The following is a 20,041-nucleotide window of genomic DNA, read 5'->3' as shown; positions in this document are numbered from 1 at the left end:
ATAATATAATATAATATAATATAATATAATATAATATAATATAGTTGAATGTCCAATAAAGCTGTTCTCATTTTCTATATATATATTTTGTCAGACAATAGAATGAGTATGATATAGTGAATGATACATTTTTATATGTGTAAAATTATCTGAATTGAGAGAGTTCGGAAACTGGTAAAACTTCGATACTTCGATAAACTAAAGCTCTGTAATAGTGAGTTATACAAGTGATAATGTTACGTGTGGGTTTTTGTTGTGTCTTGTATATCACGTTATCCCTTGTTTGTCATGTGATCCTGCCATGTGTCTTGTCTTTTGTTTGTTGCTCAGTGTCCACAGGTGTTCCTCATCTATGTTTATTAGTCTCCCCAGGTGTTTCTTATTAACCACGCCCCCTTGTTATCTTGTTTAGCTTGTTTGTCTGTGTATTTAAACCCCTGTGTTTCAGTTGTCTGCTGTCGGTTGTTGTTTTATGTTACTCCTGTCCTGTTCTGAGTTCCCTGGATTTCCTGTTTTTGTATTTGGTTAATTAAATGTGCTTGCGATTGGATTCACTCTCTGTTTCATTCCTGACTGGATGTAACAGATAAGCACAAGAGAAGAATGGAAATCAAAACGGTTAAACTAAATTCTTTAAAAATAAAACAAAGGAGAAGCAGATAAGTCCATTCACGTCTGTCAGCAGCCGTGTGCTCAACAGAATGTGCTGCTGCTCCTCTCAGCCATTCTCTGAACAGGGTAGACGTATAGAGAGGCGTGACGGCAGGGAGAAAGCAAGACCTCGCGCACGCAGGAGAGTACTGGCAACATTTGTTTTTTCAAGTTACTGAGGTTTGTCCATATGGTCACCAGATTTGTCGCTAGGCGCTTTTTTAAAATAAAAAAAGTGGCTAAAGGGGTCTAAAAAGTCGATAAATTGGCAACACTGGAGATGGATTATTTTTCAAAAAAAATCTTTGTTTGTGTTCATCTAAAAAAAGAAAGTCTAATAATATATATCAGGAATGGAAGTAAATGATGAGAAAACTTAAATTTTTGGGTGAAGTATCCTTTTAAATCCAGGGGCGTTGGAGCCTCTGAAAAGTTTACATAAAAGAAGATACATAAAACTTACAGTACTAGCTTGACTCATGAATATTAATTAAGTAACGTTATAATATTTTAAAGGGATCAAAAACAGTTTATATGCTTGTTTGGAAGCAATGCCATGTGCACAGCCAACTTCAAGTGAGTAATTACCACAAATACACAAAGTTCACGTACTGTCACCTCTTGATGACAATTATGGTGGTTTACCTAATTACGCTAATGTGTTTATACTTACAATAAAAAGTGGTATTTACAATTTTTACCCAAAGAGATTGGTTTACTTGGGCCCATAATGCACCAGGTGACCACATCCAATCTATATAATCAAGGCCTTGTCAAAATGCACACTGGCAAGCTGTGATGTAAGGGCTTTCAAGTTGGCAAAGCTATCAGTCAATCCCCGGGATTGAGCCATGATCATCATCATCAGCCAATGTGTTGCCAGAAATGCGCTGAGAGACGGAAAAGAAGTGAGAAAGAAGGATAGTGCAAGAAAATGAGCAGGGTGGTGGAGTGGGAGAGGAAGATAGAGAAACAGAGATGGCCGGAGGAAAAGGTCTGCCGACTCTGTTCATTCTTTAATGGATTCCGTAAAGGTTAGGTCTCCGCCACAGTAGCATGTGAAGCCCACCGAGACAGATAAGTAGCACAGGAACCCGCAGGGCCATTTCCTTAAGAATATGGTTTTGCCATAGACTGAATTAACTGCAAGGCCAGTGGTGAAAACATCAGCCCGGGGCGGGTTTCTTCAGCCATCAACCGACAAAGAAGGAGAAAAGTAGCAGCAGGCCTCTAAATGTAACAGGCGTAACATACTCAATAACACATGCAGCACTCACAGCTCGCTGATTATCAGACCACACAGCACTTGTGGTGACAAGAGCCTTAGGGCACTTCCTTTGGAGAGTTGCTTCTGGTTTGCTGCTTGCCTGTACTTTCTTACTCGTTGGACAGCTCAAATATAGCAGAAGGAGACTAAAATAAAAGACAATGCTGTGCACAAGGAGGAGGTATCTTTGGCATCTCTCACCGGTTTTGTTGGTGAGCCGGAATAGCACACTCTTGTCGGGGATGCCACAGACATTGCGGACAGAGGCAGTGCATGTGTAGTTTGCGTAGTCCTGAGGACGCAGGTTCTTTAACTTCAGGATCTTGGTCTCACCCTGCAAGCCAAGAAGATGATAATGTATAAATCAGGATCTCATCTGGTTTTGCTGCAGGACACAGATTTTACATTAGACATCAAGAGGTGATCTATATTTAAATATTATACTAATATGAATACTTTGTGTTATTTTTCTTTTGATAGCTAATAATTTTATTCAGGATTTATATATATTTTAGCTCGATGGAGTATTTTTGATTATATTTTGTTATGTTCAAGTCAGCCTTAGAGTGATTGGTCCTCTCTTTGGTGAAGTTGCTTCCATTTCAGTGAGTATATACAACTTGTTTTGATGTAAGTAACTCTATATAACCCTAAATACAAAGAATTAAATGCAACTAACCATATAATGGTGCTGCTAATAAATAAACTGGGCCCGGTTCCCCAAAACGTTCTTATCGCTAAGTAGTTCTCTATCTTAACGTGATGGCACGATTCCCGACACGTTCGTACGCCAACTATATCTTCTGTAAGTCTCACTTTCGTAAGGTTGGTCTGGACCATTCGTAAGCTCTCTCTTAATGTTGTTTGGCTCAAACGCTAGTCGCCGCCACTGTGCATCAGTTTTTAGAAATCAGCGCAGTACATGTTGTGGCTCAAAAATGATTTTATGTTATGGACATTTTAAGACTAATAATAAAATATGTTCGCAATGGATACAGGCCTATTTATGAAGTTGACTTTATTTGGTATCAGAACTAATATGGTGGTAATTAGCCTAGGCTATTTCGTAATGTTAATAAAGCGTTTAAATTGGCAATCACTTTTGATAATTAAAATCTGGCCACAATTTGGCTCGAAATGGCTAAGATCTATAAATGGGTAAGCACGGTGGTGTCCAGTAAGCGAACAACTATGGCAGCGATCTAACGTGTCCTTGTATTGAATCAAAGACGGCGCCGGCTGCGGAGCCAAATAATTTTTTTTTTTTAAATTGTTCGGCAAAACTTAAGCCCTTTTGACATTTTGCCTTACGTCCTGCCAGGATCCGGAGGCAGCCATCTTCCTTGCTATGTCGCTCCATAGCTGTGTCACCTAACAAAACAGTGCAAAACAGTGTCACCTTGTGCAAGCTCACCTCGTCCAGCAAAACTTCAAGTTCCTCTGACGAGAAGCTTGGTGCCCTTTTTTTTACGTTGCTTCCCCACCATATTCTGTATCTAACTCTCTCTCTCTGTTCATTGTAGATAGGTTGCTTTTTATTGAAAACATTAACCAATGGCAATCAATACCGCATTAAACAGAAGTAACTACAGCTGCTTGCCAATCAATTCTGATTGTAAAGTACCTTACCATTAATATAAAAGTGTATTACATAATTTTTATAAGTCGTTAAACCCATGTCAAGAAGCGGCACAAGTGGCACTACGGAATAAGGAGGGTGGATGATTAGCGAGGGATACCCGGTTCGTCTACCTGTCACAACATATCGTGTGAACATATTACTGACAATTTGATAATTTAATTAATAGTCTATATTTTACTGATAACTTAAACTATGTTAGAATAAATGTTACAGGAATAATTTGAGGAATGTTTCATTTGCAGGGACACTTCGGGGAACACACTTAGGAACCAAAACAACTTTGGTAAGATGTATCTTTCGAGTCTTCTTAGCGCGCTAAGAGTGAGCGTTATCGGGGAACCGGGCCTTGATCTTTTAGAAGGGAGGAGGAGATTTGTTGTTGATCACAGTTAAAAAATCATGTCATTTTGGTAGAAGCAGCCAAATAAGTGAACATGAACAAAACACAGTTTTCGCCACTTAATGTCCAATGTTAAATCTGTGTTCAGAATCAAAATCAGTTGAGAACCAGTTTATTATGGCAACTGTGCACTTACAGCAAACGGTTCACCTCAATCAAATGAGTAACTTATTTTTTGTCATCTTTAGATTAGGTCAATTTGTACATAGACATTTAAGTTGATCGGTTATAAATAGTGGCACTGTTTGATACCAAAACCTTCTGAAGATTCTTGGTTTTTGATCTGCTTTCTAACCTGAGATATTGACAGAAAACTGCAGTGCATCAGTTTCATATTTATAGGTCTGAAGGGGTTGAAAGATAAAGAAGGCTCTATTGAAAATAACATGCAGTATCTCCTTTAAGTGCACAGACTAATGTTGCATGAATGATTCTCTGTGGGGAATAAGAAGAGTGAAACAGGTCCAGAAATACCCTGCATCTTATGACTAATTACCAAGACAGATCCACTCTGGGCCAATCACTGTGCCATATCGGATATGGCAAAGCTGTGTTTTGAAAGCCTTTTTTTTTAACTGTCATATCTGATGTGCATCCTTCTGGACCAGATAACACTCACAATGTCAAACTGATGCTCTCTCATTGTCTCTCTTGATAGCTGCGACAACTTTGATGCAAGAGCAATGAAATTCATCAAATATTTTCAAGCAAGCCGGCCTTTCATAAAGTTATCTTATATTAAAGTTATCTAGTATTAAATGTCACCATTGATGCACACTATATAATATATTTTTTAAATTACAAACAAATAAATGACAAACAAATTCCATTTAACTGAAGTGCAGTGCGAATATCATATATTTCGCATCGACCAATTGGTTGGGAGGGAGCATGAAGAATCATTTTCACACATGGATTGGCACCTCTGAGTCCGGAGCTTAAACTCATTGAAAGTCATTGGGATGTGCTGGAGTAGACTTTACAGAAAGTTTGACTCTTGCATTGACAATACAAGATTTTGACCAAAAATAGATGCACCTCTTGATGGAAATAACACCACAATATTTATTTCCATCAATTTATCCCAATGTCTTACCTGTGTGAAGAAAGGCTCATAGATCTCCACACCCTTGTCCGAACCTTGGGACAGAAACTCCCTCCCTCGTCTCCAGCTGTACCGCACCGGAGGGTTTGAATTGGCAGCACACCGCAGGAACACTGTCCTCTCATAGTAGAACTGCTCCTTTGCCTCTCCTATACTCTGATGGACTGTCACGATGGGGTCATCTAAATCTGAAATGTAAACAGATGGGTTGGTCCCGCTCATGCTGATATAGCATTGCTCAAATCATCCTGAAAAACCGCCAGGAGACTTCTGTAGAGATGGTGGTATACAGATATAGCCATCTAGAACTCTAGCTAGTTATATTTCAGAAAAAGGCTTCAATATGCAGACATGTAGGACAGAAGTATGGAAATGACAGAATGTGAATAAACAGAAAACTAGGTTACAGGTAAACAAAAACATCCATATTTAGCTTTATTTATACCCTACTTTAAACATTAATATTCATGTCCCAATTCTAAAAAGTAAGCTCAATTCAAATGCATATGTCACAGTGTTACAGATACCAGGAACAGATGTGTGCCACTACTAGCATTAAGTTGTTGCTACATATACCTCAATAATGTGGAATAATTCAAACATTATACTGTGATATATCTGATTTTTCCCTGTTTCTTTCTTTGCTTCGAGATTGAAGGCACAATTTGTCGAATTGCTTAATGAGCCAAAAACGACCTAAATTAAGAAAGAAGCCCATAAAATAATTGAAATTTACTGGAGCGCAAATCATACAGTAGCCTATTATGGTCCAATATAGACATAAATTGCTTTGCACATTTTTAATACTTAACTCATTAAACACCAGTTAAAATGAGTGTATGTTATTGAGATCCAATGCAGTCTGGTAACACTGTACAATACAGGTCAAGGTATGTTAACATTAGTTAATGCAATATCTAATGTATAACAAATAACAAGGAACTGTCAGGATACAGGCACAGAGGCGGAGGTAAGTGAAAGCAAACGTGAGTTTATTTACAGTGATATATGTGCAAAGTTCATGTGCAGGTGCGTTGACGATCACGTCGTGCAGAGGATCCCAGGTGAGCAGACCCTTCTTCAGAGAGTTGGACGTGGGTAGACAATGTCCAGTGATACGAATACTTTTCTGTTTCAGATCCAGGGAGGAACAGGGAGATCTCGGTGGACACGTGGAGCACTTGGATTCAAATGGCAGGACTCGGGAAACAGGGAACCAGACTGGAATACTGGAGACAGCAAGACAGGGAGACAAGGGTGAGTATGTTCAGGGGTGAGTATAGTTACGTGATGGATCTTCGTTGGCAGACTTGGAAACTTCGGGAAATCGTGGGTAACGGTCTTCTCCTGTTGGAGGCTTGACAATGACTGGGGTGTGCGTGAGTGTTTTATAGGGCTGGGTAACGAGGTGACTGATTGTGAACAGGTGTGACTGGTTAATATTCCGGGGAGAGTGACCTTTGAGTGGTGGATGGGAATGAATCTGATTGGTTCCTGACACTACCCCCTCCTCCAGCGTCCGCGCTAGCGGACCTAGGACCCCGACGTCGTGGGGGTCTACCTCGAGGTCGAGGAGCAGGTTTGTCAGGGTGTTGTTCGTGGAAGGCAGTGAGTAGCATGGGATCAAGGATGTCCTTACGAGGTATCCAACACCTCTCTTCCGGTCCATCATTTTCCCAGTCAACCAGATACTCGAGTAGACCACCCCGACGTCGGGAGTCCAGGATCTCCCTTACAGCGAAGATGGATTCTGTTTCAATGGGGAGTACCGGAGGATTTTCATCTTGTGCTAGATCTGTAGAGGGGACTGGAACAGGTGAGTGATGGGGCTTCAGGAGGGAAACATGGAATGAGGGGTGGATGCGGTAGTGACTTGGCAGACGGAGCTGGTAGGTAACTGGATTGATTTGTCTTGTTATGGGAAACGGACCGATGTATCTTGGACTTAACTTGCGACAGGGTAGTCTCAACCGGATATCTTTTGTTGAGAGCCAAACCAATTGTCCAGGTTGGTATTCGGGGGTGTTGCTTCGGTGAGCGTCTGCAAAGTGACTGTGGCGGTTTATGGCTTGTTGGAGGTGATGGTGAGCTTGGTTCCATATTCTCTCACTGTCCCGGAACCAGGCGTTAACTGCTGGGACTTCTGAGGGTTCCCCGGACCACGGGAACAGTGGAGGTCGGTAACCCAGAATGCATTGAAACGGAGTCAGGTTGGTGGAGGTTTGTCTAAGGGAATTTTGGGCATACTCTGCCCACACGAGGTAACGACTCCAGAGGTGCTGATTGGCATGGCAGAAAGTTCGGAGGAAACGGCTGACGTCCTGGATTTTTCGTTCTGCCTGACCATTAGCCTGTGGGTGATACCCTGAAGTGAGACTTACGGTGACATTCATCAGTGCAAAGAAGGCTCGCCAAACTTTTGAAATGAATTGAGGCCCCCTATCTGATACAATGTCCTCTGGGAGGCCGAAATTCCGGAAGACATGTTCCATTAAAAGTTCTGCGGTTGCAAATGCTGTGGGTAAGTTTCTCAGGGGAATCAGCTTACACGCTTTCGAAAAGCGGTCGACGGCCACCAGGATGCAGGTGTTCTCTTCGGAGGGTGGAAGATCAGTCACAAAATCCACCCCAATATGCGACCAGGGTCTTTGGGGAACGGGTAGAGGCATGAGTTTTCCTGCGGGCAAATGACGAGGGTTTTTGTTCATTGCACATAGGATGCACCCCTGGATGAATGATTTGACGTCTCGGAGCATGTTGGGCCACCAGTAGCAGTTTTGGAGAGTGGAGCAGGTTTTGGTGACTCCTGGGTGACCCGTACCAACGGAGGAGTGCGCTGAGGAGATAAGTGATGTACGGAATTCATCGGGTACGTAGATTTTCCCAGCTGGGCATTCCGTAGGACTGGGTTGGTTTCGAGACAATTCCATCAGTTGTTCGTTTAAGTCCCACTGAATGGGATTGACAAAGATTTTCTCTGGCAAGATGTTCTCGGGTTCTTCATGGTGAGTTTCAGGAGCATGGAGACGAGACAGAGCATCCGCTCGGACGTTCTTGGAGCCTGGACGATAGGAGATCTGGAAGTGAAATCGAGTGAAGAAAAGCGCCCATCTAGCCTGGCGTGGATTGAGTCGTTTTGCTTCTTTCAGATACTGGAGGTTCTTATGGTCGGTGAGAACCAGGAACGGGTGTTTGGCGCCCTCCAACCAGTGTCGCCATTCTTCAAGCGCAAGTTTTACCGCCAGGAGTTCCCGATTGCCGATATCATAGTTTACTTCGGCGGGTGATAACTTGTGGGAGAAGAACGCACATGGCATAGGTTTGGGTGACAAATTGGAATACTGAGACAACACTGCTCCTACTCCAGTGGTGGAGGCATCGACTTCTACGATGAACATCTCTTCGGGATTAGGATGTCGGAGTAGAGGAGCAGTGGTGAAGGCGGTTTTCAAAGACTGGAATACGTGGTCGGCTTCCTCAGTCCAGAGCAGTGTTTTTGGCTTTCCCTTTAGGAGTGACGTTAGAGGAGCTGTTAGCAGGCTGTACTGGTGAACGAACCTCCGATAAAAGTTGGCAAAGCCAAGGAATCTTTGCAATTCTTTTACCGTCTGTGGGGTTGGCCAGGAAGTGATCGCCTTGGTCTTGCGATCGTCCATCTGTACTCCTCTTTCACTGAGTTGATAGCCTAGGAATTCGACTGAAGTTTGGTGAAATTAGCATTTTTCTGCTTTTAGGAACAAAGAGAACTCACGTAGCCGTTGGAGGACTAAGGAGACGTGTCGTTGGTGTTCCACTGGATCCTTGGAATAGATTAAAATGTCATCGATGTAGATTATTACGAATCGGTTCAGATAATCTCGGAATACCTCGTCCATAAAGCTTTGAAAGATGGAAGGAGCGTTGACCAGTCCATACGGCATAACCAAATATTCATAGTGGCCAGCAGGGGTGATGAACGCGGTTTTCCATTCGTCGCCTTCTCGAATTCGGATGAGGTTATATGCGCTCCTCAAGTCCAGTTTAGTGAACATCTTGGCCTCACGCAGTTGCTCCAGTGAGGAAGGAACCAACGGTAGTGGATAGCTGAACTTCACGGTTATTCTGTTCAGGGTTCGATAGTCGATACAAGGACGTAGTCCGCCATCCTTCTTAGGAACAAAGAAAAAGCTGGCAGCAGCAGGTGACGTGGAGGAACGGATATACCCCTGTTTCAGAGCCTCTTCAATGTACTGTTGCATGGCTTTCTGTTCGGGAATAGACAGGGAGTAGATTCGTCCCTTAGGAATGGGTTCTCCTGGAACAAGGTCGATTGCACAATCCCAAGCTCGATGAGGGGGTAATTTAGCAGCCTCGACAGGATTGAACACATCTGCAAACGAGGAATAACAGGTAGGTATGGAAACGGACAGACTCTCAGTGGGGCTTTCGATGGAGGTTGAGTTTACTGGGACAATGTTAGGTGCATCAACGATGGATGTGGTCGCCAACTCGGCAGTTCTGGATGCACACTTACACCCCCAGTTCAGGATCTTACCAGATGACCAGTTGATATTGGGTTGATGTCGAATAAGCCATGGGCGACCCAGAATTAGATCAGTCTGACTGTTCTCTAATATGAAAGGTTCAAAAAGTTTGTGATGTGTATTTTCGACACCCAGGATGATGGGTTTAATCTGAGCTGTGACATACCCCTTATTTATGGTTTCACCCGTCACTGCATGGATGGAGTATGGTCTGGCGGTGGCTGATTTCTCGAGCTGGAGTTTTTGGCAGAGCCGTCCGGAAATGAAGTTTCCTGCCGACCCGGAGTCCACTATGGCTGTGGCAGAAACATGGAAAGTCGTGGATTTTAAGATCACTGAAATAGTTAGTGGGGCTGATACAGAATCGGCCGTAAAGACAGAACTCACAAGCATTCTGGGGGGTCGAGTCGGACATGACTGACGAAAGTGTCCTCCCATTCCACAATACAAACATAACCTGAGTTCACGGCGCCGGGCACGTTCCGCTGGGGACAGTCGGTAAGTATCCAATTGCATCTTTTCTCCATCTGCTTCGGGCGGAGCTTCCGTGGGATACTGAGAATTACTAGTGGGTCGGCGATTTTCTAGATAACAGCCCTGAGATCGTTGATGCACACAGAGAGCTTGTTGGATAAATTTTTCAACACCCAGACTGTCATCATATATCGCCATTTGCAGACGGAGAGCAGGATTCAGACCACGTCGGTAAACAGAAATGAGCGCCTTCTCGTTCAGCCCACTTGCAGAGGCTAAAGTGCGAAATTCCAACGAATACTCAGAAACCGATCTTCGACCTTGGTATAGTTGCAGTAGTTTGTCACTGGTGGAAGAATCATCAACTGGTCGTCCGAAAACTTCTTTAAAATGGTCTACAAACCCTTGTACCGATGAGGTTGTAGTGGACTCCTGTAACCACATGGTTTCAGCCCATCTCAAAGCAGCCCCGGATAACTGTTGGATGATAAAAGCGATTTTCGATCTTTCTGTGGGATATAACTGATTTTGCTGTTCCAGAGCGAGCGAACACTGAAGCAGGAACCCGTTGCAATCCTCCGCCCGTCCAGAGAATGGCGCTGGACGTGATGCTTGGTTAGCGAAGCATATCATCGAAGAAGTGGAGTCTGCGGAAGTGCAGAGCGTAGACTGACCGGAATTTTGAACAGCGGCTGTAGACTGTACAGGGTTATCACCATGGCGGGTAGCTTCCATCGCGCTGTTTCACTTTTCTGTTCTGGTCAAGCCTTCTGTCAGGATACAGGCACAGAGGCGGAGGTAAGTGAAAGCAAACGTGAGTTTATTTACAGTGATATATGTGCAGAGACAAAGTTCATGTGCAGGTGCGTTGACGATCACGTCGTGCAGAGGATCCCAGTTGAGCAGACCCTTCTTCAGAGAGTTGGACGTGGGTAGACAATGTCCAGTGATACGAATACTTTTCTGTTTCAGATCCAGGGAGGAACAGGGAGATCTCGGTGGACACGTGGAGCACTTGGATTCAAATGGCAGGACTCGGGAAACAGGGAACCAGACTGGAATACTGGAGACAGCAAGACAGGGAGACAAAGATGAGTATATTCAGGGGTGAGTATAGTTACGTGATGGATCTTCGTTGGCAGACTTGGAAACTTCGGGAAATCGTGGGTAACGGTCTTCTCCTGTTGGAGGCTTGACAATGACTGGGGTGTGCGTGAGTGTTTTATAGGGCTGGGTAACGAGGTGACTGATTGTGAACAGGTGTGACTGGTTAATATTCCGGGGAGAGTGACCTTTGAGTGGTGGATGGGAATGAATCTGATTGGTTCCTGACAGGAACAGTACATTATCAACCAACATTAATAGTGTGTGTTAAATTCTACATTAACGTTTCAAGATATATAAATTAATAATACTTAATGTATAATGAACAATGGTATACATTCTAAATGATAATCATATTATTTATAAATTAATATTAATCTGCATGAATAAATGCTGTACAATTGTTGTTTATTGTGTGTTTATGCATTAACACATGATACCAAATTGAATCAATGTAAAGTGTTACCTGAAATCTCTGTATTGGTATATAAAGATCTAAACACTATTCACCTCTCCACAAACCATACAAGCATTAACAGCAAACATAATGTCTAAAATGATGGACCACATCGGGGGCTGTATTTTTACAACTGTAATTTTTTTCAAGAGCCACAATAATTACAGTGCTTGAGTGAGGAGCCATGTGCTTTTAGACTGCCCTCAAAGCAATGCAATTTTAGAGAACTCTCAGCTATCAGTAAACTGTGCCTTTCAACATCTTTCTCTCTCCTGCTTTAAAACATTAATCAACCTGTCCGATAACAATTTGACAGACAGCATTAGTACAACTCATTTCCTGCTTGTCAGGTTATATTTTTAATACTGAACCACAAATTCATTCAGTGAACGTCAATTGGGTCCAGAAAAAAAAACACTATTAAATGGGCAAAAAAAAATATATGTTTCACAAAACAAAAAAAGACAAACAGATCTGGAATAAAATGAGGGAGAGTAAATGATCACAGAATTGTCATTTGTGGGTGAACTATCTCTGTCAATTGAAGAAAAAAAAACTGGATAACTGGATTCAAGGTTTCAGTCGACCACTTTGGAACAAATATAAACCTGAATGTAATCAATAATCGCTATTGCCTATCTTGGCCGCTTTAAACTAATGACTAGTGAGTGCAGCCACGCTTTAGAGACAACACAGGCAATCCAAATCGAAGTACTCAGTTGTTTATCGGCAGTGTGTTGGCTGTTCTTTCACAATGACATGTGTCTAGGCTTTGATCACTGCATCAGGAGTAGCATGTCTCTGATCGATAAAAGCGAGTGCCCACCAGCGAATAGTCCACCGTGAAGCTGGAATAAAAATGACAAGCTGAGGCCTGTTCTCTAATTCAAGGGTAATGACTTGCTCCTCATTGTCTCCCCACGGCAATGCTGCCTGCCATCGTCCATCGCTCCTTCTATTCATCTCTCTGTGCTACCGTAAATCACTTTACAACATCTATGGCTCCTCCGTGTCTGTAGGGAACAGAGGCAACACACAACTCCTTTTTTGACAGGTTGTGATAGCTTTTGATGGTTCCGATAGCAGAGGAGTAAACCTTTGAAACTTGGAAAAATTCAGGAGCTAGCTTACTGACGATGATGTCTCTTTGAAGAATAATCCTCATTTTCATTTCACTCATTCATTAAACCTCTCATTTTATGCATTTCGTCACATATTCAAAGCCATGCATTTGATTTCAACAAAGTCTACGGTTGCTAAAACTTCAATGAGAAGTGCCCGATAATGAGGACATGTTGCATCTCTAAGAAAATAAAAGTGTTCACAGACTCAGAATGATGACGTGTATAAGTGCAAAACTCTTTGAAAGAGACATAGATGAGATATGCTCTTATGATGAGTCACATAAAAAAAAACTCACTGTCTGGCTTTTGATGCCTAAGAAATGTGCTAGACAAGAAATACAAGAAATAACACATGCTCCATTAGAGCCCCGGTAATGTAAGTTCGACCATATCAGAAGTACTGTAATTCATTTCAAACATAAAGCCTTAATGAAACATATGAAAAGGTAAAGGTTTCCATATATCATAAGATACACATTACAGTTTTTTACAGTCGCTAGAACACATTTCTCAATACTTAGGTCACTTTTTCAAAACTCTTCACACAGTTCTCCAAACCAACTTTCAGCTCGGCACAGCAGTTCATTTCACTTTCAAAATGCACTAAAACTACCATATCACTTCATACATGTCTCAAATCAACATATTCTTCCATCACACTAGCAAAGGTTGACAGACAACAAACACACTTTGTCACCCACAAAACAATGACCTAATAACACTAACAACAGGTAGCATTATACAATGTTTTCTTCTGTAAAACAAGCACACCTCTTTACTGTTTAGAATTCACTCCAATATATTTTACTGGAATTAATCAGACATGATGCAGTATGCTTCAATATATTTTATGTCTTTTTTTTGTTTTTTGCACAGACTAATTACAAAATACAAGAATTTGTACACACCATTCACCAGATACAATAGGAATCAGCTGTGGTTGGTCCAATTGTTCAATTGTTTTTATAGCAATTCATTTTTAGATTCGAAATATATTTCATTACAATATTACTTTAGAAATGTAGCAAATTGCTGTCATATTCAGTTTTGTATTAAAGTTTTTTTCGATTGCTAAACGACAGTGAGCACAACTGGAGCCACATGTGCAAAACTCTAACTACAGTCTGCACTACCAACAGTCACCTGAGCTAAACAGTTCACATCACCTGCAAAACTCATTCCAAGCAACACAACTCTTAACACACGACTCAAAACAGGCTCAGTGCAGCCAAACACTATGTACAACCCTCACTGAAATAACACACACTGTCACTCAGAACACACTGAGAGTAAAAATACTAGCATCAAACACCAATACAGAAAATACAAACTTTACATCTTTACAGTTTGAACAATTACAGTGACTTCATACAAAGTAATATTTTCTTCAAAGAAAAGAGTGACATTCTTTCACATGATTTACAGTTTTTTTCGAATTGTAAACGACAGTGAGCACAACTGGAGCTACATGTGCAAAACTCAAACTACAGTCTGCACAGCAGCAGTTCATGTGGACCAAACTCTAGTTTGTTTTTCATAGCTTGAACACAGTTTTCAAAACTCTACACACTTGAGTGACAAGATTAGACTGTTCTGAGTGACAGTGTGTGTTATTTCAGTGAGGGTTGTACATAGTGTTTGGCTGCACTGAGCCTGTTTTGAGTCGTGTGTTAAGAGTTGTGTTGCTTGGAATGAGTTTTGCAGGTGATGTGAACTGTTTAGCTCAGGTGACTGTTGGTAGTGCAGACTGTAGTTTGAGTTTTGCACATGTAGCTCCAGTTGTGCTCACTGTCGTTTAGCAATCGAAAAAAACTGTATTTAAATTTTTAGAACACAACAATTCTTTAAGGTAAATGAAAATGATCAGTTTGCTTCAATAGTCTGTAGTAATATACGAAATTACAGTAATGAGAAAAAAGGTAGAAACTAAAAGTACATACTGTAATTCAAACAAATAACAAACAAGACACCTGCTTAGCCTTTCAGCTGAAATTGCAATCATCAGTGTTTGAAAGGCACAAGGCTGAAATCTATTCTGTTTTGAATGTGTGGTTCACAGTTTTGACAGCAGTGTGTTAGCATTTGAACAAAGTGCTGTAAATCCACAGTGTTGTGCAGGTTGTGGTTAAAGTCATGGGATAAGTGTGTAGAGTTTTGAAAACTGTGTTCAAGCAATGAAAAACGAACTAGAGTTTGGTCCACATGAACTGCTGCTGTGCAAACTGTAGTTAGAGTTTTGCACATGTAGCTCCAGTTGTGCTCACTGTCGTTTAGCAATCGGAAAAAAACTGTATGTTATTGTTTTGAACATAAGTTTAACAGTTTTGAAAACAGTATGTAAGCATGTGCAAATTGGCCTGTAAGTACACAGAGTTTTGGTTGTTGTTGTGTCGAAGTGAGAAAACAATTAATGTAATTTGAAAGATGTAGTCATTGAATGAATTTTGTGCCAAAGCAATGATAAATGATCCACAGTTTAGTCCACATATACTTCTGTTGTGCTCACTGTGTGAAGAGTTTTAAAAAAAGTGACCTAAGTATTGAGAAATGTGTCCTATCGACTGTAAAAAACTGTAATATCGCCACCTGAATATATTTTTTGCTATTTTCTCAGTAATTTTGCATGCATGTTTTACTTCAGTTGTTAATATAAAATATAAAATCATGTAGCTAGCCTTAAAATGGATCCTTATACTGTAACCTACCACAATATATTATAAACAGTATATAAATTGTATACTATCGCTTAAAAGTTTGGGGTCAGTAAGATTTTTCTAATGTTTTTGAATAAAGGCTCTTATGCAACAAAGGATGATGCATTTACTGTATTGTTTAAATTTTAAAATGACTGAACTGTAGTGTATATTTGTTAACTTTGGAACAGTAGTGTATCTTTATAATATTATTTATTATTGTACATACCTTAATACATGTATTATAAATATAATAGTATATTAATTATTATAATATTTCAAAAATAAAAAATAGAAATATATCATTTATAATACAGTGGAAGATAAAAAGTGACAGCACCAAAAGTCAAAATATTACAAATAAAATGAAAAAAAAAATAATCTGGTTGAATTTCACATATAAAGCAAAGCTATAGTAGATGACTAGCATAACTAACTATAGATAATGATGAAAACTTAGATTATAGCAGTAAAGTAACATGTATTTATTAGTAGTACTGTATTGTTTCCTTAAGCACTTCCTTGTGTCACTGTCCAGTTATAACATATTGTTATTGTGTCTGTATCATTAAATGAGTGGATAGAACATTTTCTAAGCAGCTATTTAGCATTTACTTTTATTCAAAGTGACCTACTGTAAACTTATTTTAGGAACAGTCATTGCTCAATGGCACAAAGGTTGTGGCTAATGGCTAGCTCCTTAAGAGGCTGAGATTTAATCACTATAACACCCTGTTTTGTTAGTGAATATTGTGCCAAAGAAAGCATGTAAAATATGCTTGGAATTTGTACAACTGTCTCACTTCGAGCTGCATAAAGCAGCTAGTGAGAGACACATTAACGCTTAGAAAACGTTCTGGCCCATTATAAACAATACTGGAAGGTCATTCGGCCATGATAAATTATTTAGATTACTGTGCTTAACATTTTTTTCTTTTTTTCATAGAAATGGTTTTGAATAATGGGCACTCATAATAGCTAAACAAGCAATGGATAGAAAAAATAAAAAAATCATGAAAAAAGGAAAAAAAAGTACAAATTTGAAACCAAGTGTTCTATTAACAAGCTTAAAGGTATATAATTAAAATTCCTTAATTGTAATATTAAAAAAAACAACTATATAGCATATGTTTAAATGCTACAATCAGAAGGACAGCACCTTTTCCTTTTTTTTTATTAGTTTATAAAATTTTAGGGGACAATATACAATCAACAGTGAACACACAGGTACAGCAAACAATTTTGCTTATAAGTGTCTTTCCAACTGCTTATGTGATTCGTAATTTAAGGATTTAAGTGAAGAGCCGAATCAAGGTATGCATCTGAAAATCTAAAGAGAGACGCAGACACAGTCAGCAAAGGCTAATACCAAGCTATGACTTTCAAGAGTGTGTGGTTTTCTGCCGACGGGCGGATGAGCTTGTTAACTCACAGTAGACATCCACTCGGATGGATTTGATGGCGGGAGTGCCGAGTCCGTTCTCAGCCTTACAGTAATAACGACCGCCCTGGTGCCTCTGGATGCGGGTTATGCGCAGTGTCTCGTTAAAGACGCTGGAGTCCTGGAAGCGGTCAGTAGCACTGCCTGCTGTCTTGGTCCATCGTATCTGACGGGAAACAAAGAAAGAGAGAAACAAAAATAACATCAGCTAAAAAAGAGAATCAAAAGCTAGTGCTTTAAAGCAGTCAAAGTTTACATCTCCTTGTCTGTCTCTCGTGAAGCACATTGGCTCATATATCTTTAAACATGGTAAATAATGATATATAAAAAAGACAAAATTATAATATTGTTGAGTTAAAAAGTTGAGTTCAAGAATGTTATTTGAATTATTATTCACATTCTATTATTTTAAACTTCTATATAACATTATCTATTTCTATTTAACTTAAACTTAAACAATTCAGTTAGTTGTCAAGGCAACATTTCCAATTTTCATTTATGTTTTTCATCTTATATTTATATTTAATTTTATTTCATTTTTAATAGTTTTAGTTTTAGTTAACGATAACAACACTGACATGACAGCACTAACAACCAGGCAAGTGCACAGATAGACACCAAGTGCTGCTCAAGCACCAGCCCTTTTGGTCTCTGACTAGATAAGTGCCTTTTTTTGCAAGACTTTTTATTTTATTTTAAATTTAAATTTGGCCAATGGTATCAAGTCTTCATAAAGTGTGTGCCCAAAAACTGCATTTAAGTTCTAATTCTTTGAGACCGCACAAGCCCCTGCCCCTTCTTTTCTTTTACATCCCTTTTCACAGCTGGCACACGAATCGAGAAGGCTCTGTCTGTGTCCCAAATACTACACGCCCCTGCAAATTACACCTACTACAAGTTACGTCTCCCGCAAAGAAACAAGCGTGGGTGTCCTTGACTAAAACAATCTTTTGAAGTAAATTAATTTATATTTTCTGTATTAAATGTTTGTAAGAGGAGCTTATATTACTTTCAAATCCTATTACAGTTTTTTTTATTCGCTTTGGTACTATTTTCACAAGTAAGGTGTACATTTTTAAAACTCTTAGTACAAAAATCCAAACGGATCACACTTGTAACGCAGCTAGTCATTCTTTCAAAACATTATCCCATGCTTTCATTACAGTTATACATTTTTCAGTCCACATAATCATTGTTTCAAACACAAGATTGTTGTAATATGTAATGAGAATGTTTGGTTTAATCACAGAAACACAACAGAATGATCTTCTTTCAATTTAGTGAAATAAAAGGTTCTGTGCTAGAACAGTGATTGCTGACAATACAGTAAATGATTTCACTCTATACCATTTGACTAAATCTATACTGTAGTGGACCTTTACACTTTAGGTTGAGTTACAGTAATGTGGCTGTCCATGGTAATCTATTTACAGTATCACTGTATGTATGACATACATACTGTAATGTAAAATGCTGTATTTGATGCCATCTGTCTCTTCTACTGATGCATCTCTAATCAATCTAATGTTTTACAGTCATTGACCGTTTTATCTCCATTATACTGTATTCTGCTTTACAGTGTTTTCAAAAATGGCAAATTTCTCTGTATCTCTCTCACACACACACACACACATGCGTGAACATAGTGGTGGCTATTATCTATAAATCACTTATGTAAAAATAATTCATTACATTTGGTTATCCATATCGGAAATTGCAAGTTCTATAGAAACTGTACATAGAATCAATATCTACAGGTGAAAACATCACATCGTGCAAAAGTTATAATTTTGATGATTATGGCCTACAGCTTATGAAAAACCCAAATTCAAAATCTCAGAAAATTAGAATATTACATGAAATCATTAAAAAAAAGAATTTTACTGTAAATACCAAAATGCCGGCTCTCTAAAAAGTATAATCATGTGTATATAATTCTATATACTACATGTATTAGTTTCACCTTTTAATTTGAATTACTGAAATACATAAACTTTTGCACAATATTCAAATTTTTCGAGTTTCACTTGTATAGAAATCGTCCTCAGGTTATGACTGTAACCCTTGTTCCCTGAGAAAGGGAACGAGGACTGCGTCGATTGACACTTTGGGCGAACGCCCATCAGCATAGCGCCTCTGAAGTATGAATGAAACTAAGCCAATCTCTGATTGGTGTTGCGTCATGACGTAATGTGTGACGGCATACAAGCAGAAGCTATAAAGGACGCCGGCACACATGAGATGTCAGCTTCTGTGATGAAGCAAGCGCTCCCAGGCAGGGGAAGGCGTGGCGAAGGGACGCAGTCTTCGTTCCCTTTCTCAGGGAACAAGGGTTACAGTCGTAACCCGAGGACGTTCCCTTTCGAGGGAACTCGGACTGCGTCGATTGACACTTTGGGGGAACGAGTACCCACTATGCCACAACGCGCCCTGCCTGTCCTAGTGTGAAGCTGCTCACAGGCACACATAGGACGAGAGCACGAGAGTGCCAGGTGTTGACGGAATGACCAGGCTATAGAACCTAATAAAGACCTGGAGATCTCCTACCCTCCTCAGAGAAGTTATGGCCAACAGAAAAACCAACTTCAGGGAAAGGTTCTTGGCCTCAGCCAACTCCAATGGTTCGAAGGGGGCCTCGGCCAGCCCTTCGAAAACCACTGCCAGGTCCCATGTGGGAACCCTGGAACGAGCCGCAGGTCTCATCCTCCAGGCCCCACGGAGGAAACATACGACCAACTGCTGTCTCCCAAGAGGTCCATCACCCAGAGGAGCGTGGAAAGCCGCAATGGCAGCCACGTACACCTAGAGTGTGGACGGGGTAAGACCAGCTGAAAAACGATCTTGGAGGAACTCCAGAACTGAAGCTACTGGGCAGTTAACTGGATCCACCTCACGCTCTCTACACCAGTTGGTAAAGACATTCCACTTTAAGCCGTACAATTTCCTTGGGGAGGGAGCTCTGGAGCTGAGTATGGTCTCCACTACTCCAGCTGATAGGCCGGCCTCTAGGTACTGTGGGGCCAGACCCACAGTTTCCATAACTCGGGCCGAGGGTGAAACATTGAGCCCTCTGCCTGTGACAGCAGGTCCCTCCTGAGGGGAATCTCCCACGGAGGGCCGTCTAGGAGCGATTCAATGTCTGAGAACCATACTCGGGCCG

General features: G+C 40.5%; 1 protein-coding gene across 3 annotated transcripts in view; it reads right to left on the bottom strand.

The window, feature by feature from the left end:
* Positions 1-20,041, bottom strand: part of mdga2a (MAM domain containing glycosylphosphatidylinositol anchor 2a) — a 177,704-nt gene that overhangs the window by 80,633 nt on the left and 77,030 nt on the right. For all 3 annotated transcript variants that reach the window (XM_077239772.1, XM_077239771.1, XM_077239770.1), the window contains exons 3-5: positions 16,873-17,047; positions 5,057-5,253; positions 2,120-2,252 (exon numbers count right to left, since the gene is read on the bottom strand). In XM_077239772.1, the coding sequence (XP_077095887.1) occupies positions 2,120-2,252; positions 5,057-5,253; positions 16,873-17,047 (505 nt within the window). The remainder of the gene's footprint in view (positions 1-2,119; positions 2,253-5,056; positions 5,254-16,872; positions 17,048-20,041) is intronic.

This window comes from Siphateles boraxobius, unplaced genomic scaffold, assembly GCF_051911475.1.
Source record: "Siphateles boraxobius isolate OS27281-9 unplaced genomic scaffold, OSU_SipBor_1 22, whole genome shotgun sequence".
Classification (NCBI taxonomy): Eukaryota; Metazoa; Chordata; class Actinopteri; order Cypriniformes; family Leuciscidae; genus Siphateles; species Siphateles boraxobius.
Note: the sequence above shows the minus strand (reverse complement) of the source record. Positions and strands in the feature narration are given on the sequence as shown.